This window comes from Vulpes vulpes, chromosome 13 (genome assembly GCF_048418805.1).
Source record: "Vulpes vulpes isolate BD-2025 chromosome 13, VulVul3, whole genome shotgun sequence".
NCBI classification, from domain to species: Eukaryota; Metazoa; Chordata; class Mammalia; order Carnivora; family Canidae; genus Vulpes; species Vulpes vulpes.
In genome coordinates this window covers 8,327,787-8,350,050 of record NC_132792.1, presented here as the reverse complement: position 1 = coordinate 8,350,050, position 22,264 = coordinate 8,327,787, and the positions used below count along the sequence as shown (strand labels likewise).

Sequence of the window (22,264 nt, the reverse complement as noted above, 5' to 3'; positions counted from 1 at the left end):
AGGCAGATCGTGATTCAGTTGGCTGCAGGGCTATAGAAACAGCTTCACGACCTGGAAATAAACCTGATGTGTTAATCTGGTTTTCTTCCATCTGGACAGGTTTGCAAAGTTAGCTAAACCAATGGCCTACTTCCTCTGATCCAGTGAATCTGGGAATCTGTGAGCACGATTCCAGGACATTTACAGCTGGTGCTCAGAGGACACCCAGACTCACACACTAATGTAAGTGAGGAGCAAGACACTTATCTCTGTTGCTTTCCTAGAAGAATTATTTTCTCTGTGTATCCAAATCTCACATATGAAGAATATACCAACTGACCAGCACCAATCTCTAGTGAGAATTTACTATGTGCCAGGCCACATGTACCATTCCAATCAGCCTAGAAGTCATCCCCACTTCACAGATAAGGACATGAGGACATGAGAGGCTGCTTGAGTTACCCAAGAACACTCAGCTAGTAAGTAGGGCAGCCAGGCATTGAGGTCTGATGGTCTAATTCTGGAGTCTGTTCTCAGCTTCTGTTGCCATGACTACCTCTTAATTCAACCACCTGTTTATTTTTAGTCCCTGGTTAAAGAGGAGAGAGGACCACAGCTCCGGAGGGAGCCAGGTAGACATAGGATCCAATCCTATTTGTGCAATTTGGGCTGAGATTTGTGTGAGTTCTTTCACCTTCTTCATCTGTGCAGGAGATACTGAAATCAAACTTTCATAAATGTCCCTCTGAAAATCATATATCCTGGATCTGCTCAGACAGCTTCCCACCATATATGCAAACCAATTGTGCTTGCCTTTGGCAAATGTGTTTCTCAAAAGATATGCTCAAACCCTGACCTGATAGCTGCCAATGTGAACTTTTTTGGAAATAGAGCCTTTGCAGATGTAATCAATTGATATGACCTCACACTGGAGTAGGATGAGCTCTTAGTCCAATGACTGGTGTCTTTATAAGAGAAAGGAGAGGGAGGTTTGGGTACAGAGATACAGATGCACACAAAGGGAAGAAAGCCACATGAAAATGGAGGCAGAGAGAATGGAGTGATGGGCCCACAAGGCCAAGGAATGCCAAGGATTACCAAAAATCACCAGAAGCCAGGAGGAGGCAAGGAGGATGCAATCCCCATGGCCATTGGAAGGATATGGCTCTGATGACATCTTGATTTAAGATGTCCAACCTCGAGAACAGTGAGAAAATGAATTTCTGTTGATTTGAGTCACACAGTTTGCGGTGGTTTGTTATGGCAGCCCCAGGAAACCAAGGCAGCAAAAGGTGAGGGCATAGAGGATGAGTACTGTTTTCAGACTGATGGAACCAAGCCAGAGAGCTGTATAACATTTATGTGGGCTAAAGAATGATGTATCATGTGGAGACAGGAGGCCACAGGAAGGGTAGGGAGGACCATCTTTTTTCATATTTTTGTAAAGTCATAAAAATGGAATTTCCACACTCTTAGAAGGATTGAGAAGAAACCCCTAGCCCTCTACTGGCATCTTCCCATGGGACGAGGTGAATTATCTGATGAAGGTATGTGAAATAGCCATTGGCCCATCTTCTTAATTGGGTAGACTTCAACATTAAAGGTCATTCCTGTCTTCAGGGACACAAATGGTCTCTGTCTGGCTCTCAGTGCCCCATGGAGTCAGACAAGCCATGGCCACAGGTATCTGCCTGGGTGAGTGAGTGTCTGCTCTGTGTGCTGGTCCTAAGGCCAAACTTAGAGGGAAGTGTTAGGACACTCACTGTTGCTCCCAGAGCCAATCCTGCTTCACGCAGCGAATGTGGCCTACATTTTGATCTGTTTCCGACTCCTACTTCTCAGCTCACAATTCAGAGGAAAAGGGGTGCTATAAATAGGCACACCCCATTTTCCAAAAAGGAAACTGACACTAAGCCCTCAGGACATGTTGGGGATCACCCTGAAGCTCAACGAAATTGGTCCAAATTTTCTACATCTTAGCTATTCTGCAGCCTGGGACTAGTGTTGCAGGGTCTGCTTGGCAGGACAGAACATTAATAGCTATGGAATTGTATCCAAGACTCTTATTTTGCTCTGGGCAACAATCTTCTCATCAGTAAAATTGGGGGATTGGATTAATCTCTAAATTCCTGAACACCTTTAACAGGCATTGATTCCAGGGCCCAGAAGTAGATTTATTGCCAACATCATCTGTCATCCTGTGAGATCAATTTCATGTGGTCAGTGTCACAGGGAGAAGGTAAAGTGTGAATTATAGTGTCTGACCAAATGCTCCTTCACTCCATCAGAGATCCTGGCTCTGTGCCTTTCCCTGTCTCCACAGCCTCCTCTCATGGCAGGGACTCCATCTACAGTGAGCCAAGGAAGAGTAGAAGAAAACAAAGCAAGAAGAAGGGGACTGACTGCAGTAACCTAACAGACCCCAACACATATAAGAAACAGCATGGTGGCTGAAACCACACACCATCAAGCTGGCCCAACCACCTCAGCTTTTGTTCTTGCCACTGTCTAGCTGTAGGATCCCACACAAATCACTTGTCTCTTTGAATCTCAATTTTCTCATCTGTAAAATAGGGATTCAAAATAGTATCTTCCCCATTAGGGTAGCTGTGAGGGCTAGATGTGCTTACAACTATAGCTGGAAAACAGTAATATTGTTATTATACTTAAATTCTTTGACCCAAAGAATGATCCTTTACTAAATGGGACAGCTTTGCCATGGGAAGGACATAGCAATGAGACAGGAAATAAAGAAGATGCCTGGGATGAACATCTTCCCTCTCCAAAGATGGATACAGAGCAGAAGAGTCCCAGATGCTGCTGTTAAGATTGAATTGTTTGAAAATACAAAGTAAACAATATGGCTCAAGCAAGCCATTATTGTCAACACAGTTACCTGTTTCAAAAATTCACAAAAACACTATTTTCTCTCAACAAATGCCTCTAAATTATCGGCCCTGTTGCATGTCTACTGAATAGTTGCGATTGAGGTTTAAAATGATGTTCCTACCATAAAGTGTCAGTCTTTTCTGGTATAATCTATGGAATAAGTGAGCCTCAGTATGGCTTATTGTTGGTGTTCTTTAATGCAACATTATTTTTAGGCATTTGAAAAACTTCAGGTGAAACTTATGCCTGTCATGGGCAGCTGTCATTTTTGTCTGCTTTGTTTCCATCCCCGCTTCTCTGGGGAAAAGGACCCTATTCAACTGGAGAGCTGATTCTTCCAAATTCAACCAAGTGCTCTAATGGGGGCTATCACTCATGACATCTTGGACCCACACAACTCATAATAGGTGGACACAAGACCCAGAATTTGGTTAGCCGTGGCCTCTCACTCTCTGAGCCATACGCATTATTCAAAGCATGAGTATGTGACCCAAACTGGGCCAATCTAAGTGCTTCCCTGGGGTTTCTCAAACTGGTGTTGGGTAAAGGACAGAGAAAGAGGGAAAAATGTTCTGTCCCCATGATCACGGGGCTGCTTGCATGGACACCTTCATCAGTATAGAAAGTCAGTGACAGTGAAACCAGAAAGAAGTGGAGACAAGAGAGGAAAGGAGAAACCCCAGAAGAATCCCATTCCTTGTTTCTCAGGGATCTCACCCTCTCTGATGGGTGGCTATGTGAGCCATTGCATTTCTTTCTTAGTCCAAGATGGTTAAGGTGGGTTTATGACAGTTGTAGAATAAGAGTTTGTCCATCCATCCATCCATCCATCCATCCATCCATCCATCCACATGCCCACTCACTTTTTCAGTAAATTAATATCTACTGAGAGCTGATCATGTGTTGGGTTATTTTTCCAGGCATTGTTTTAGGTGCTGGAGATAACACAGTGAACAAAACAGAGCCTAATCATTCTGAGACATTCTATCTAGTAAGGAAGGCAGACAAGAAACAAATACATAATATAATAGATAATCATCCATGCTAACAATGAAAATGAAGTAGGATCAAGGGCATAGAGATGGATGGGGCATGGGCAGAGGGTCAAAGAGGGTCTCTCTCAGGAGGTGATATTAGGCAGAGTCCCAAATGAAGTGAAGGAACAAGCTGGACTGAAGATGTGATTTAAGAGTTCTTGGCCAAGAGAGAGCAAGTGCCAAGTTCATGTGTCTTCAGACAACTGAACTGACTCGCTACCCCTGAGGACAGGAGGGCATGGTAATCACCTGTGCTGCAGTGAGACTCAGCCTGGTAGGATCTGGTCCAGTCAGATAGACTTGAACTTGAAATCCCCACCTTGGCCACTTCTGTGCTTGGTGAAGGTATAAGTTACCTAAATGCCTGAGCCCAATTTTCACACAAGTAAAATGATGGTACAAAGCCTCCTTCATTAAGTCATATATTTATTCATCCAGTAAATATTTGGGGGGTACAGCCCATACCACAGGCACAGCATCAGCTCATGACCTAGAGAGGAAGAGAGAATTTAAAGTTTTGGCTGTCATAGAACAAAGGCTCTCCTTGGGGGTGTGCTGAGACCTACCTCAGGTACCATGAGTGGTAAGAAGGGATGATGGGGTAGGGGGTGTGTATATCAGCTGCCTGTTTTTATAAAACTTAATGAAGACGACCTAGGAAAAGTGCTCAGATCCTAGTAAGCACATAGCAGAAACTGGTTCTGTTGCTTCTGTTTAGCCTCAGAGTCACAGATCCTGAGAAGCATAAAATGATCAAAGCCAGCCTCCCAGCCATTGTAGGAAATCACCAGGGCCTAAGTTCCGCCAACAACCAACACAGCCCTGTCCTCGAGACTAGAGAAACTCATCTCTCTGTCGACCCTTTGGGATCAAGCAACAGCTTTACAAAGCAACTATGTACTTGAGCTCTTTCCAATAAACTGACATGATTTATTTGTCTTACCCCAATGGAGAACCAAGATATGTTAAGTCACAGAGAACAGAATACTTTCCTTGGCCTGACACATGAACGGAGGTGTGGTCCGCCTGTGCTTGGAGGGGGAGGTGAGATGAACTCCAATCTTATTCTGGCTATTTAGAAAAAATAATAAATAAGACCAAAGCACCAGTTCACTGGCGGCCTGTTGAAGTTAGCACAAAGGTAGACAATGACCATCGGCAAGTATTTATCTAATGCATGTGTACACCACTCACCATTCTCTCCCCTTGCTCCCTGCCATCCTGGATAAAGGAGTTGATGCCTGTGTCGACAGTTCCCCCAGAACCTTCTCCCCCGCCTTCTGGCACTGCAGCTAACATCACACCTGGTATCCCACCTGCCAATCCATCAGCCAACCTGTTTGCTGTTCAAACCCAAAATACTGCGCCCGAGCCCAGACGAGGGAGATTGTGTGGCTTACATAACTGACCTCATTCTTCCTCCCGGGGGAGGATGAGCCAGCAAAGAGTTGGCAACTCTAACCGTGAGAAATCATGAAATGTGTTTTCCCTCTGTACCTCTGGCAGGGCAGAGAGTTCTGGAGAGGGGCATGAGCAACTTGCTGAGATTCCAGACAGCCCCTTTCTGATAACTGGAGCAGCATCCCTAGCAAAGCCTCAGAATGCATTGACCCAAGCACCAATTAAGTTGGGAAGTGCACAATCCAATGCACATGTGGTGTTTTGCACACACATTCTAATTTGGCTGAATGTCGTTTGTGTCTGCATAGAAAAGGCTCTCAGGTAGACATGATAATTCGCTTATAGTGTCAACACCTGCATGATTCAAAACCCTGTTGGTCATGAGACAAGGAAAGGACAAAAAGCACCCCTCTGGGAGTCCTGAGATCTGGATTATGTAATCCTGGTGCTCACGAGCTCTGCTATTTGGAGTTAGCCTGCCCTCTTCTTCGAAGAGCACCTTGGCTTCGACAGCTGTATCTAAGGGAGGCTACCTGAGGTGTCTTCTCACTCTGCCTCTGGGAACTGCTGCAGGTTCTTAGGCAAATGTCCCCTGATGTTGTCATTGTCAGTCATTCTTTCCCCCCTCAATGATCTCACCAAATGCCCCTAAGGTCCAAACCAGGTCCAGGCAAGAAACGCTCTTTCCATTTGAAAACACACACAAAGGAGACCGAGTCCGAACTGTGCTTCTACATGTGAGCTAACTGGGTTGCCTGTAACTGTTTCTTCCAAGAGGGATTACAGATGGGATGGGGCGTCATGGGCCTCATTCAAGAGGATTTGACCCAGCTTCCCAAAGGCCACTGTCCTCAAGCGGGTCCAGTATAATGCGGCTCGAGGTCTTGCTACTCCCTCCCCCCAAATTTTCTCAGCTCCAGAAGGACAGCAGTTGAGCCTGGTGTCCAGGAGATGGATGGCAAGCCCTCAGAAGTAGTTTCTCAACATAAGAGATGAAATTACATCTATATTTGTTGAAATAAATAAATAAATAAATAAATAAATAAATAAATAAATAAATAAAGGAAATTTGGGAGAGATAGGTTTTACTTTACAACTAGGGGTCCCTAATCTCCCTGATACTGTGACATCTTCTTGAGACGGAGAGAGAAGGGGCGGGGTACACAGAAGTGCTCCGAATCCAGAAGCCCAACCTGCCTCTGCAGCAGCCTGGAGTGAGCTGGGGTTTACTGGGGGTCATGAATGGTAGTCTTGATTCACTTTTTGAGGAGCCATCTGTGAACCCGAGAAGCAATACATAACGGAAATTACACGGTCTTCATGTTCAGACCTGACTTAGAATATCGGTCTTGTCACTCAGTAGCCGTGTGACACAAGGGGGTTAACTCAGACACTCTGAGCCTCAATATCAATCCACAAATGGGGGTCCTAGGGACTGTCTTACAGTGTGGCTTTGAGGACCACATGAGACAACATATGTAAGGACTCCAGGCACAGCACCCTGTCCTGCTGACCAAGAGGCTTCAGTTATGATCACAAGTGAGTTGTCCTTGGGTAAATTAACATGAAAATGGCAGAGGAATATGGAGGTCAGCAATAGCAGTGAGCCCCAAACTCGAGTTCATGACCAGCATGCCGCCCAGGGTCCCTATGCCATACACAGCTGGCCCCTCTGTCCCTACATGGTGGTGGGATGAAGGGAATTCACGATCAGAAACGTACCTGGCTGCTGCTTCCAGCTGGTCTTTCCTAAGAGGGGATGAGAGAGAAAAACATAGAGAAAGTATAAATGGCATGAACAGTTTTGCCTCTCCCCACAATGGGCCCCAAAGCATCCCTTGATGAAGATGAAGGCACCCAGTGGAGTCTAGAATGAGGTGGTGAGTTAGCAGGGGAACCAGTGAATGAGCTGGCTTTCCCCAGCTGGACCCTAGGCCCCACCAAAAAGGCTTGGCTCTAATTTTTCGGGGTTCTTCCCAGCCATTCATTCATTTACTCACCCAGGGAATGGTTGCCAAGCACCTGCTCTGGCTCAGAGCTCAGAGCCTGGGCTCAAGAGATTTGTTTAGTGGTGGGGACAGACCAGGAAACCAGGAATGTCATCACTTAGTGCCATCCCCCATCACTCTGTCACCACCACATCATCACAGTCGACACCATGACCATCATCGTTATTATTTATTGAGCAATACTTATTAGGCAGATACTATTTTCAGTTCTTTTTATGGATTAACTCATTTAATTCTCGTAACAACTCTACAAGGCATGAAGTATTAGCATTCCCATTATCCTGATGACAAAGCTGAGGTACCAAGAGGTTAAGAACGTTGCTCAAGGTCTCAGTCAGGAAGGAGCAGAGTCAGGATTCGAACCCAGGTTGCTTGGCTCCAGAGCCCACCCTCCTAATCATGAGTGGTATGCACACATTCCAGACTCTCAGTCTTTGCCTGCACTCTGCCCAGAATAGCATTGCTCATCCTACAAATTCCAGCTAGAGGGGGCCCCTTCTGGAGTTTCTTATCCAAGTCCCCAGGGTCTAGGCTGAGCTAATCTCTTCACATGTGGGACTGTACTCTGATCGAACGGTATTCTACGAGCTGCTTGCAGCAGGGTCTCTGTCATTTTCAGCTCTGAAATCTGAGCATCCCATACATGGCACATGGGAAATGCACGATAAATGCTGAATGAATAAGTAGCCTATCCCTGGGATCCGGGGGTGGGAGAAATGGGGAGAAAATAAAAGGCATCATGGTGAAGAAGCAGAGGGACCAGCTGGGGGATTTCCAGCTCATGACTCAGCTCCCCTCTAGTCCCAGGTGGCCTTGGATGGGTCATACATCCCCTGGGCTCATCTCTCTACCTGAAGCATGTGCAAAGAAAACACTCTGCCTTTCTAGAATTCTCTGGGTGTCTGACTCTAAAAGTAGGAAAGCACTAAGAGAAGGAAAAGGTAGGGGGGTGGGTGGAGGGCGGGACCTGCACAGCGGTGCCGGTGCCGGGGGGAGCAGTGTTCAAGAGATAGGGCTCCTCCTCCCCACCACCACTCCCTTCTCACTCTCTAAGACAAGGATTCCACGCCTTCTCTATCATCACACTTCCCACCTCTCCCGGAAGGTGAGCCTTTCTTCCAGGCTATGACCTTGACTCACTTCTCACTAAGAGAGATCTGCCCCATGTCCCGCCACCAAGTCGGCAGCCACGTACACCTGGCCTTGCCCACTATGCTTCCCCTTCTGTGCACATGGATGCAGGGGCCAGGCCCTGGATTCCAATCCTCCACCCGCGCTTCAGAACCCATGCCTTCACCCTGGTGTCCCCTCCAGTCCTCCCCCCACCCACACTGCATCCACTTCGATCCCTCTCCCCTAGATCCTTCCCATCAAGGAAAGAGCCCTGGCCTCCCATTCCACTCCAGCTGTCACCTGCATTTGCCATCCCCATGTGCTCATTTCCATGTCACCCTTTGGTCCTTGCAGGTTGTCTTCTATGCCCATTGTTCCACTGAGATTGCTTTAGTCAAAGCTCCAACAATCTCCAAGTGATAAGCATCCAGTGGGCACTTCCCTGTCCATGTCTCCATCAACTCTGTCACAGGCTCAGCACAGTTGACCCCTTTCTGTTCACTGTTACGTCCCCAGTGCCAAACACAGTGCCTTGCACATAAAAGAGGCTCAGTAAATACTTGATGGATGAATGGGATAAATAAATAAAAGATTTGTAACTCCATTCCAGACAGGGTGGTTTAGCCCTGTTGTCACTCATGAACAGTGGTTTCCCAGGACTATATTTGAGTGCTTAGTGTCTTTCTTTCCTGCTATAACATCTATACTTTCTTCCAGGCCTGATTCAACTAGTAGAGACTGAACACCTGCTCTGGGCCAGGTACTGTGAGAGGTACCTTCTATTCAATTTGACTTTCATGACAATAATCTTCAGAAATGGGTATTATTATCCCAGTAACCCTTGTCTCATCTTAATTTTACCCAGTTTTCTTCCTAAAAAACTTTTTCTTCCCAGAGATACAATGGGCTTTGGCATAAGGCCTGGGTTCTCATCTCTGTTCCATCACTTACTTAGAGGGGTGACATTAGGCAAGCTAATTAATCTCACTGATGCTCTGATGCTTCACCTATGATATTTGGCTTATCTTCCAGGGTATTCCAAAGATGAAATGAGATGGCATATATGGAAGCAGATCCAAGTTACTTGGCCATGGGGAAGGATTGTTACATATACGTCCATCCCCCCTCTTCTCCATTGCTGAGCACTCCAATAATCTTGATGTTGGTCATAAAAGGAACAAGTTCTGGTTATACAAAAAATTAACTGGATCTTCTTGGTCAAGTAACATCTACCTCTTGGGCCTAAGTCTTACCTTCATTTTAGTTCTAATATCTAATTATTGTCCAATATGGCAGCCACTAGTCACATATGACTAAGTTAAAATTAAATGAAAATCTAAAATGTAATTCCTCTGTGGCACTAGTAACAGATGCTCAAAAGCCACATCTGCCTACTGGTACCATATTAGACAGCACAGATGTACTGTAGGTAATCCTACCAAAATTTAGGGAAGCAAATGGCATGCACATTCCTTGCTGATGGAAAGCAAAGGAAAAGCATTTAACACGTGGTCTTAAATGTCTTCCCTCATGTATGCTTGCAGGTATGAATGTACAATCTACCAACCCCTAAGGTTCTCTCTGTACTTTGTCAGACCCCCACTGTCTATTTGTACCAAGTGTACACAGTCTCCACTGGTCAATGAATCAGTAGATCTGGGCGAGGTCTCAACCATGCCCAACATGATGTACGGCCTTGAGTCGGTTCCTGAACATCTGCAGGCCTCAGCTATTTCTCGTATTAAGTTGGGTTTGGACTTATAGCTCTCTGAATTTCCTTATAATTCGGAAACAATAAGTTTATAATTTTAAGTAGTTACAGAATAAAAATAAAAAAGGATCACCATTATCCATCCACCGCTCCCCCTAAACATATATATCCTTGCAAATTCATGAAGGACTGCACTGAGCTGGAAATCCTGATATAGTACCACTCCCAGGGATGGGCTGCACGGCTGCATCCTGCAAAGTCTTTGGGAGGAATGTCAAAGGAGGCCACCACCATGGAAAACCAGGCTGGCAGTTCCTTAAAAAGTTAAACATAGAGTTACCAATTCCACTTGTAGGTATAAACCTAAGGGAATTGAAAACTTGTGTCCACGCAACGTGAACAGCAGCATACTAGCCAAAAAGTGGAAACACCCTAAATATGCATCACTTGATGAATAGATAAACAAAACAGGGCATCTAGAATAGAATAGTACTCATCCATATATAGGAAACAAGTTCTGACCTGGAGGAAATGTGAAAACATGCTAAGTGAAAGAAACCATTCATAAATGGCCACCTACTAAAAGGTTTCATTTTTATATAAAAATAAAAAGTCCAGAATAGATAGTAGATTAGAGGTTGCAGAGGTGGGGTGGCAGGGCGGGGCGGGGAGCCTGTTCCTAATGGGGACAGGGTTTCTTTCTTTCTGGGGCAATAAAATGTTCTGGAATTTGTGCGGTGATCAATGCCCAACTTTGTGAATATACTAAAAGCCACTGAATTGTTCACTTTCAAAGGTACTTTTTAGAGTAAAGTACAGTATGGGAAACACAACAAAGTTATTTTTTTTATAAAAGCATAAACAAAAGACAAAAAAACCTATGGGAGGTGGGTGAGGACAGATTGACCATGAAACCTATGGAATGGGTTAGGATTCAGGGACATTCTTTTCTCAAGGGACTGCCTTGTGGTTGCTAAGTGCATCTCTCTAATGACTTTAAACTTGTGTCCTTGAAGAAAGAAACAGAAAGAAGAAAGAAAGGAAGAAAGGAAGAAGGAAGGAAAGAAAGAAAGAAAGAAAGAAAGAACGAAAGAAAGAAAGAGAAGGAAAGAAAGAGAAAGGAATCTTCTTTCTCAGCTTAAAAGCCATTCCCATATCACAGCAGCTGTCTGCAGCACAATGTATTCCTACAAGTCTCTGACAGCCAAGACAATGCCTTATTTATAATAAATCACCCCAAAAGAATGGGCCTCTTGCCAAGACCTTGGGCTGCACAGCAAACGGAAGTCATCTCGGTTCTGCATTCCGAGTGCTTGCACCTGCTCTTGCCTCCCAGTCCAAGGTCATTCTGCCCTTCTCCAGGGAGGCTCCCTGGCCCTGCAGACTCTTGTGACCCACAAGAAGACTGATGTTATCCCCAGCTGGAAATCATTATGACAAAAACAGAACTTTAGAATCAAAGGGAACCACAGAGACCGTCTTCTGAGCCAGTGAATCTACTTGCAGGTGAGAAGATACAGTCCCTAAACCCAAACTCCATCACTCGTTTATGGAAGCCTTGATGCTTCTATCTCCCCAAGTCCTCTGCCATCCGCACCCCTCTCTGATTATTCTCTTTCTGGTCCTCCCTCTGCCGCCCTTCCTGAGCTTCTACCTGGGTCTAAGCCCTGGCTGGCTCACTCTCATCCTGAATGCTGCGGTCTTTTGCTGGCTGATCTCTTTGCCTAGAATCTCGAGCCTGGCCTGTCCACCTCCATACCCTTCCTGTCATCTTCCTAAAACACAGATCTGATCATGTCATACTCGGGCCCAAATGGCTTCTCTTTGCCCTCGGGATCAAGGTTAGATTCCTCTGTAAGTCACTTGTGGCTGGTGGACTGGATGCCCTGAGTAAGAAGCAGCACCTGCCACTAGCAGTCCTGTAGGGGTGAGATGAGAGAGGCAAGCAGGGGCCTGAGCTCATAGGTCTCTGTCCCTCATGGTCAGGTTTCAGATCTTACTCTCTTTGTCACAGTCATGCATTGGAAAGTTTTATGCAGGGAAACGAGCCAGGGGAACCCAGATCTCTTGAATCTCCTTAAATCTGTGCCATAACCTGGTGATGGCGGTGAAGGGACTGAGTGTAGGTCTCAAGGTAAGTGAGTGGGAGGGTGGGCTGGGGCTGGGGGGGGTGGCCCTCGGCTAGTATTGGGTCACACTCTGGTCCATGAAACCACAGGTGTGTGGTGGATACACGCTTCAGAGCCCAGCCCCAGGTGTGAGGCTGAGTGACCCTCCACGCTTCCTCCCAACCCAGGAGGTAGGGCGGCTTCACATTCCGTCCACACACTGTAAGTCCCAGCTCAGGAAAGAAGTATCTAAAGTCTGGAGAGGGGCGTGCCTGGGGGCTCGGTTGGTTCAGCATCTGCCTTCAGCTCGGCTTGTGATCCCAGGGTCCTGGGATCGAGTCCTGATGTTGGCTCCCTTCTCAGCGAGGAGTCTGCTTCTCCCTCTCCCTCTGCCCCTGCTTGTGCTCTCTCTCTCTCTCTCTCTCTCTTTGTCTTGCTTACTCTCTCAAAAAAATAAAATCTAAAACCAAACAAAAACCTGGAGAGGCATGAGGCGCGGTCTGTTTTAGTAGCCCAAGTAGTGAACAGGCCATGGCTTTGGGGGCCTCTTAATGTGGCAGACATTGGCCAAAGTGTCTGAAGTTCCTAAGCCCCAGCTCAGCCCCGCCAGGAGAGGAGCCTGGTGACCCGACCTCGCAGCCTGTCTCCAGGAGCGACCCTGAGCTCCTCTGTGAGGCTAGCCCCGGGCTGTCCATCCAAGATGCTTTACAAGGCCGGTGCCGTCGATGGGGCTACAGGCAAGTATAAGACCTGCACTTGCACAGCCGTCTGCTGATTTTAAGGTACCTTAGTGTTTGAGATCTTCTGGCCTCTCAAATAGGGTGCCTGTGACGAGTGAATGCAGGAAGCACTTGGAAACCTTGGGCGTATTGGGTATCCAGGGACTACTAACTTCCCTCTTCCTTTTCACAGGTACTGGCTGGGGGCAGAGGGTTTTATTTTCTTCCTGAGGCCTTTAATCAACCTATAATCTTTATTTATTTATTTTTAAAACAATTTATTTATTTATTTATTTATTTATTTATTTATTTATTTATGAGAGACACGGAGAGAGAGGCAGAGACATAGGCAGAGGGAGAAGTGGGCTCCCCGCCGAGAGCCTGATGTGGGACTCAATCCCCAGACCCTGGGATCACGGCCTGAGCCGAAGGCAGATGCTCAACCACTGAGCCACCCAGGTGCCCCAATCTTTATTTATTTATTTTTTTAGAGTTTTATTTATTTGAGAGAGAGAGCACACAAGCAGGGGGAGGAGCAGAGGGAGCTGAGCACAGAGCTTGCCACGGGGCTCGACCCCAGGACCCTGAGATCATGACCTGAGCCCAAGAGCCAGATGCTAAACCAACTGAGCCACCCAGGCACCCCTGAGGACTTGAATTTAATCTCCCACCAATAAGAACACAAAACAACCTCTCTGGGTCATTGGAAAATTCTTCCCACTACTACTTCTGCTTGCCTGTTCCCAGAATCCAGAAGAATCTGTGGGTACAGGCCACGGCCAGGTGTGGGGCACCTAGGGGGCTCACGAGGCCCACTGCACTCGTTCCCCACTTTCTCAGACACCAGCTCTGCTCAAACAAGGATCGGGACCTTCCCTTCTCAGCCACGCCCTGTTGTCTAGCTGGCAACCCCTGGTGGCAAACTGGAGTCACCTGGGGAGCTTTAAAAAAACCAGATGTCTGGACCCCACTCTTGGGGTTTCTGATTTAATTAGCCTGGGTACACTGGGCTTTTAAGGTCCCAGGTGATTCTAATAGGTGGCATCCGCTGGGAACCATGCCTTGCTCTCCAAGAAACTGTGAAGCCCACAGGCACAAATACAGACCCACCGGCGGGCTGGTCAGTCACACCCGGAGCATTCAGATAGGTCGCCACTTGCCTGAAGAATGGAAAAGAGACGATTGATTCATAGAACCTCCATGTCGCCACAAGATCAATCCTATTGGGGTTGGTAGCATAATACCTCCAGGCAGCCTGAGGAGGAGGAAAGAGGGGCTGGAATGACCAGATAGCCCTGCAATACTCACACAGAATCCCACAGTCTTAAAACATGTGTGAAGCCCCGACTCCTAGGAGTTTAATTAAATAGGCACTGAGGTGATATCCAGAGAAGTCAGGTTTCCTGGCTTCTTGTAGCTCCTTTGGGAAGAAATACTTCCTGGAGCCTCCATCATCTTGGAGCCCAACCTGGTACCGTGGGGGTGGGGAGGTGGAGAAACCCAGCAGAAGGAGAAACAGATGCTGGGTATAAATTCCCCAGAAGGACCAGGGGCTACTCTTGTTGCAAGTTTCCTTGAGACTTCTTAAACAGGGAGGTGGATACACATTTCTTTTGTGCCACTTTGGGTGCAAGAGATGGCCCAGGAGATGAAGTTTTGATTCTGATATACTAGAACTTCAGGACTACTGTGACAGTCTGGGGCTTGGGGGGATAACAGAGCAGACCCTTCGAGGCCGGGACCACCGGGACACTACATGACGTAGGATGACATCGTGTACCATCCCGTGCCAGACCCACAGACCCAATGAGACCCTCAGGACACTGAACGCAAGTTCATGGTGGGTGGTATTGCACACATTGGGCCCCATGGAGCTGTAGTCAGGGTACCCCACCCTCCTCTTCTCTGTGCTCCCCACAGCCCACCAAACCATGAAGCAAGAATTCCCTCTGAAGTGTAATCGGGAACTCTCCTGCCTTTCTCCCCAACCTCACACTATCCTCCCCACTTCCAGCCCACAGTGCGAGAGTGATGGAGCTGCCAGGTGTCCAATGCCCACTGGTGCGTGATGGTCTAGTGGGCAGGACAAATGGCCAACCATCCAATCCTGAGCACACATACGGTGTCTCTTCCCTTCTTGGGCTTATGGGTTCTCAGTCCTGGGGCCACATCTTGTAGCCGACTGGCTAAGCACCTGGACTCTAGCCTGGCTTTTCTATGCGGGTCCCTATGTCAGGATGGGTGTGGGAAGTAGAAGGAGGGGAGGCCTAGTATGGACTCCGGCCCAAGTCAAATTCTCCACTCCAACACCATTGGTAAAACAGCTGATGGTGGGGTCCCTGTTGGAGTCCTGTGTCTCTTTCTCACTCAGCTTAGGATCTGGATGGGAGAGTGCTGGGATTGCCATGTTCATCCCACGAGGACCCGTCAAAAGATAACCAGGGGAACACCCACAGCCATGTCCAAGCAAACATGGTCCTGGGTCCCATCCCAAGGGCCAGGCATGCCCACCACCGTACAAGCACAAACAGCCCCCCAAACACAGCAGACACAGACACCCCGGGGGCCCAGATCCGGTTCACCCCCAGACAGACAGACCTGAATGAGCTCTGCAGCCGGCTTCCTTCTTTTCTCAAAGTGCTTCTGCCGATGCTGTTCCTGCACCTTGAGAGCCAGCCCGGACCCCAGGATGCCCTGGAGGGAGAAGCCAGGCCTGGGTCAGCCCTACTGGCCTCTCTGGGTGCCCTGCCCCCACCCCCAGGGTCACAAGGATCCCTTCTCCTCTTCCAGGGAGGAGGTTGCCGGGTTACATGGAGCCTTGCTTTTTAGGAAGTCTTGGCTTCGGCTCCTGACTCTGCCCCTTTCTAGAGGCAAGACCCCCAGGCAAGGCTCTTCTCCAACTTCACCTCAGCTTCCTCCACAGGGAAGAGGGGTAATAATATCTTTTTCATAATTTCATTAAGCAAAAAGTGAAATCATGTATAGGAGCCGTTTCATAAGAAGTACGGCACAGAACAGATGCCCGGTGAATGCTAACGGAATGTAAAACTATTTTAGCTGCTTAGATGGTCCATTAAGACTTGTACTGGAGGGATACCAGGCCCAGAGGTTGAGCATCTGCCCTCAGGTCAGGTCGCGATCCCGGGGTTCTGGGATCGAGTCCCCCATTGGGCTCCCCGCAGGGAGCCTGCTTCTCCCTCTGCCTGTGTCTCTGCCTCTCTCTGTGTGTGTCTCATGAATAAATAATTAAAATCTTAAAAAAAAAAAAAAAGCTACTTGTACTAGAATTTCCCCAAATTGTGACCTGTTTTAACTGCCAGGTCAGAATTGCATGTGGATTGCATGGCTGGTAGTACGTCCCCTTTTTAAGTTGGGAGAGACCCTTATGCCATGCAGCAGCCCCATGCCCCCCCCCACCCGTTCCAGATGAGGAAACTGAGATCCACAAGGGTGACATGCCCAGGTCAGCGAGCTTAGGAAACACAGAGAAGGGAGGAAGACTATCACTAAGAATAGGTTTGGGGGACGCAGAGGGTAGAAGCAGGCTTGCTCTGTGAGAAGGTTCTTTGCGGCTTCGTGATTAAGAGCCAGAACCCGCAGCCTCACAGCCCTGAGGACTATGGAAACTTGTGACTGTGGAAACCTGACAGGCCTGAGCCTCCGTTTTCTCATCTGGAAGGTGGTGATAAAAACCTCCCAAACTCACAATGTTGTCACAACATGAGATGAAATGAGACGATGTAGGGAAAGCATTTGGCACGATTCCAGCACAGAGTACAACCAACGAGCACTGTCTGTGATTGCTGTGAATATTACACTTACGGGCTCTGGGCTTTGGGGAGGTTATTCTCTCAGGGTCAAGTACTCACTATGGAGGGGGAGGCATTTTTTTACACAAGCCAGGAAATGAAATGGGAGGACAAGCTCATATAGACGAAGGAGCCCCCATATGCAAGGTGCTGGGGAGACATGCCGGGAAACATAAGCCTAAGCTCACAGTTGGGGGTGGAGGGTGATGGGGACTTAGCAGGGGGGTCAGAAATGCCTTTACAGAATTGTGCCCAGAGGAGGGGGCAACTCATTCAGCTTCTCTGAGACTGGAATTCGGAGCAGCCCAGCCTATGGGACTGAGGGTGAGATAGGGTGGATGATGAGCCTGGCAGGGGCAGTGGGGCCGGGCAGGGAGGGGTCCCACATGTCCCACCAGGGAGACGATCAGGGTACTTACTGCCGGAAGGGCAAAAAAGGAGACGCCGATTAAGGAGAAGGTGGCTGCAATCAGGCGGCCTTCCCATGTTTTGGGCGTCTTGTCTCCGTAGCCGATGGTGGCCAGCGTGATCTGGAGAGAGAAGAGGTCACATGTCTTAACGAGGAGAGGGATCCAGGGATGTGTCAGGCAAGCTCTACCCATAAGCCTTTCCTATTGCTTGGGGATGTGTTTCCCATGGGAGTAAAGGTACCGGTGCCAGGTAATTATATGGGAGCCTTGAGACCACCGCTGTTCCTAACTTAAGGATTTTCTACCGAGAGGCAATCAGCCAACACTGTTTTCCAATAACTGCAAATGTGTGCATGTGCCTGCCTGGCATGTTTACAGCTGTGTGATTTTGTGTATTGCCACATGTTCCAATGTATGCATGCTCTGGAGTGTGTTCGTATGTATCGTGTGCGTTATGTGTGCATGTCTCATATCTGCTTATGGGTCTGTGCTAATGTGCGTTGTACATTCCTGGGTATGTTCGCAAGTGTAGGTCCCTGGGCACACATACCTATGAATGGACGGGGCAGGACTGCAGAGCAGTTAAGAGCAAGGCCTCTGGAGCCCATTTGCCTGAGTTCAAATCCCAGGTCAATCAATAACAGGCTCAGAGATCTTCCTTGGATTAGTTATTTACCTAACCACTTCATGCCCTAGTTCTCCCTGCCTTAAAAAAGGGGCCAATAATAGGAGTTGTTTGCATTTAAACTATGTTTGTACATGTAAGGTGTTTAGAGCAATGCTCTGGAGCAAAGCCTTAAAAAAAGTGCTAGCTTTAGTACCACCTGTCCCTCTGGGTGTGGGGCCATGGGTCTCCAGGTAGGTCTGAAGGTCTGAGGACACGTGTGTGCATCTGGGCTGTTTCTATCTGCAGATGCATGGCTTAGCTAATAAGAGCCCACAACTAATAAAGTGAGGTCCCTGAGTGGTGATGGGACCAGACTGTTCTCAGCCCTGACTTCCTGTAAGCACTAAGGAGAAGCCATCTGCAAATGCATTCTCTGCCTTCCAGGTCTCTCTGTCTCCTGATCAGTCCCTGTGGCGGGCCTTCAAGACAGTGACTCACCAGGCCCCACCAAAGGGCATCTGCGTAGGTCTCAAATTCCTCCTTCGTCTCTTCTCCTTGTGCATCAACCTCTGGCACATCTTTCTCAACCAGGTAGACAAGAAATGAAGAAAGGATGAGCGTCAGGAACCCAATGTACCAGGCGGTGATGAGCTCCTGGGAGAGTAAGCAGTGGACAAGGGAAGTGGTCACTGGGAAATCTTTGGATGGAGGCTGGAGGCAGACACACCGGAGTTGGGGTCCAGGTTTACCAGATCCATGAATGTGGGCAAGTTACTCACCTTCTCCGAGCCTTACGTTCCCATCACTGTGAGATAGGATCAGTCATATGGCCATTCTTTGCTCTTTCTTTCTTTCTTTCTTTCTTTCTTTCTTTTTCTTTTTTTTTTTTTTTTTTTTTTTTACAATTGGTGAATAGTTGACACAGAACGTTATATGAGTTCCAGGTGTACAACATGGTGATTCCACAAGTTTCCACATTATACTAGGCTCACTGCAAGTGTAGCTACCACCTGTCCCAATATAGTGCCAGTACCATACCACCATATCCTTTATGCTGTGTCTTTTATTCCCATGATTTATTCATTCCATATCTCCCACTCCCCTTTACCCATTGTGTCCAACCCTCCATGCCCTTTCCTCTGGCAACCATCAGCTTGTTCTTTGTATGTATAGGTCTGTTTCTGATTTTTGCTTGTTTATTCATTTGTTGGTTGTTGTTTTTAGATTCACCTAGGAGTGAAGTCATGTGGCATTTGTCTCTCTGTCTGACTTATTTCATTTGGTGTAATATCCTCTAGGTCCATCCATATTCTCACACATGGCAGGATCTCAACCTTTTTATGGCTGTGTAATATTCCACTGTGTATATACACTACATTTTCCTTATCCATCTGTCTACTGATAGATAATTAGGTTGCCTCCATATCTTGGGTATTATAAATAATGCTGCAATAAACATTGGGGTGCATGTATCTTTTTGAATTAGTGTTTTTGTTTTCTTTGCATAAAGACCCAGTAGTGGAATTATTGGATCATATGGTATTTCTGGTTTCAATTTTTTACCATATATTATTCTATTTTCATTTCAAAGTTTTGAGGCACCTCCAGAGGGTTTTTCACAGTGGCTGCACCCAATTTACATCCCCACCAATAGCACACGAAGGTTCCCTTTTCTCCATATCCTCGCCAGTCCTAGTCGTTTCCTGTCTTTGTGATAATAATACGGGCCTTATTTCCATCACTGATAGAATGAGTGTATGGCTCGAGGAAGAGAGGACGATTTCTGTCTTTGAGTGACCTTGATATCGCAGCTCAAGAGGCTTCACAGGGAGGCAGGGAGGCAGGTGAAATAAATGGGCCCTTCCTGACAAGGCAGAGGCCTCCAGAGACTCGATTCAGCTCAGGGCTGGGCAGTTCTAGGATAAAGCTCAGTAGTACTCAGAAACCAGCAAAAGGGAGAGCTAGTGATTTCCTCTGTGACCCAGGGCACGTTAGCCCCCTCCCCAGCTTCAGTTTCTTTATTTTTAAAACGAAGGGACTGGGTCACAGTTCTAGAAACTGACCTGTGTACTCCTGATGGAAGGCAAGTAGGCAATTTTTATGCTAAATAATCACATACTGATTTAAAGTATATTAAAAATCAGCATAAATTAAAATGAGCACAAAATCTTTTATTTCATGGATCCTATCACACCATCGATAAGGACGTGTGAGTTCGTGCACAAGAGCGATATGATTCAGAGAAAAATGCTAAGGAATAGTGAGGATGGTGCAGGACCATGACAAAGATCCGCAAATCACCCACGTCTCAAACACCCTGACCCAGAGAAACCCTAAGGCTCTTTCTGTTTCTCTCATTCTGTTCTAATTTCAAAATTCAGCACGGTAGGTTGGACAGAAGCAAGTCAAGGTTATTGGCGAACACCTTGTTTGGAGAGGAGGGCTGGTGCTCCTACTAAGTCATCATCCCAGGGAACAAAGTTGTTTGTATCCATATACTCCCATCTATCGGAGCGTCGATGGCCACGCAACCCAGCTTCTGGGTCAGTAGAGCCTCGGGCTTGCTTCCTGCCTTCCTCCATGCCTTTGCTCACACTGGCTTCTCTCCATGCTTGCCTTTCCCCATGGGGCCAACCGAAGTGCAGCAGGTCATCTTGAGACTCAAGTCACCTCCATTTCGAAAGGTTTCCATATATTTGCTTGTTCCAGAGGATCAAGTTCAGGTCTAGTTCCTTTATGCTTTTACTACTTCCTGAATGGACTTTCTCTAAATCTCTGACACTTATTTTTTATTTTTTTAAAGATTTTATTTATTTATTTGACAGAGAAAGAGAGAGAGCTCACATAAGCAGGGGGAGCAACAGACAGAGGGAGAGGGAGAAGCAGAGTCCCTCTGAGCAGGGATCCCAACATGGGGCTCAATCCCAGGACCCCAGGATCATGACTTGAGCCAAAGGCAGATGCTTAACCAACTGAGCCACCCAGGAGCCCCTTTAACACTTATTATGCCCACTGCCCAGGTCTGGCTTGCCCCACACCATCACACCCATTCATGTGAGTTCATTTACAGCCCAGAGAGGTTTGTTTCTATGGCACAGGCAATCCAGCCAGCCATTCCCTTCGGCACATGTCCGCCCTGCCCAGGGTTGGAGAAGACAAAGGTGAATTGGATAAGTCCTTCCCCTGTGGCCGTCTGGGCCTCGAGCCTTTCACCTCATTGAGTGTGGCTCTAGCGTTCCTATGGTTTTTCACACTCTCTGGCCCCAAAAGGTTCATCTGGTGCTTAGCTAGGGAAATTGCTGTCTGTTCATGAACGTGCAGAAAAACTAGTTGTGTTGGATTATTAAGAAGTCGCATAACGGTCAATGATGAGGAGTGAAAATGTGTCCCAATTCTGTGCTTTGCCTATTCAAGGCAATCCTGACTTTACATAACTTTGACCAGCAGCTCTTGGCAGAGCCTGTGGCTGGTCCCCTATACCCACACCCTCCTGTAGGCACCTGAGCTGCCCTGCAGTCAGACCGGGGCAGGGGTGGGGTGGGGGGTAGAGCCAGTGTGGGTGAAAGCTGGCAGCAACTTCCTGCTTGTTCCTTAAATCCATTCTGCAGGGTGTTCCAGGCCCCTTTCCCCCTGCCTCGCTGACTCCAAGCTCATTTTTAAGACAGATGAGGGCCACCTAGCCCACGTCCGACATCACATGCGTGAGAAGACTTCAACGTTTTTGTGCTAAGTCGCGGAGACTCCAGGGCTTCTTTGTTCTGGTAGCACAGCCCGGTCTTATCATGACTGTGAAGCTCTAACCCTGTGCGACACAGGCCTCCCACTCTGCATCGCTGACTCCCAGGAGAGTCCATCGTGGAATGTGGCCCAGAATGAATGGATGAAGAAGTAAAGTGCTAAGTACCCGTTCACCAGGCTTAAGGAAGGAACTGGTCTAAGCTATTGTAGTTAATAAATGGGGAAGCTGGACTCAAACCCAGGAATGTGCTCACCTCCTAAACACACTGCCTGCCCTGGAGGTGAAGGTTCCAGCACTTACTCTCCATCCCAGGGATGTGACCCCCTGAAGCTACCCTCCGGGATGGCAGGTCGTTCTCAGGCCCAGAGGGGTTAGGGCTGCTCCAGTCCTGGCCAGGCAGATGCCCTACAGCTTAGGAACAGCACAAGGCTAAGAATGGGGATGTCTGAAGGGACAAGAATGGCAGGTAGAGCTGGACCAGCAGCTGCTTTTTCTGCCTCTGGTCTCCTACCATAGAGACGTCATTGTGTCTCGCAGTTCTTCCCACCTGACCTCAGTTGGAGGGTCTGGTGGTGGCGTGGACATATCTCTTCCCGGGAATCACCCAGCACATATGCAACTGTTTTCTAATCTGATCTAAGGGAACACAGGACAAGGACCGAAAGCAGCCATTCTCAGCCCTGATTTCTACGAGAGCCATGAATCAGTTCGGCTCCATGGATAAAAGGTCAGG

General features: G+C 47.6%; 1 protein-coding gene across 1 annotated transcript in view; it reads right to left on the bottom strand.

Moving 5' to 3' along the window:
- Positions 1–22,264, bottom strand: part of KCNQ3 (potassium voltage-gated channel subfamily Q member 3) — a 298,069-nt gene that overhangs the window by 27,971 nt on the left and 247,834 nt on the right. The window contains exons 5-9 of the mRNA XM_025993503.2: positions 18,291–18,446; positions 17,195–17,305; positions 15,565–15,660; positions 14,127–14,221; positions 7,029–7,055 (exon numbers count right to left, since the gene is read on the bottom strand). Coding sequence (XP_025849288.2) covers positions 7,029–7,055; positions 14,127–14,221; positions 15,565–15,660; positions 17,195–17,305; positions 18,291–18,446 — 485 coding nt within the window. The remainder of the gene's footprint in view (positions 1–7,028; positions 7,056–14,126; positions 14,222–15,564; positions 15,661–17,194; positions 17,306–18,290; positions 18,447–22,264) is intronic.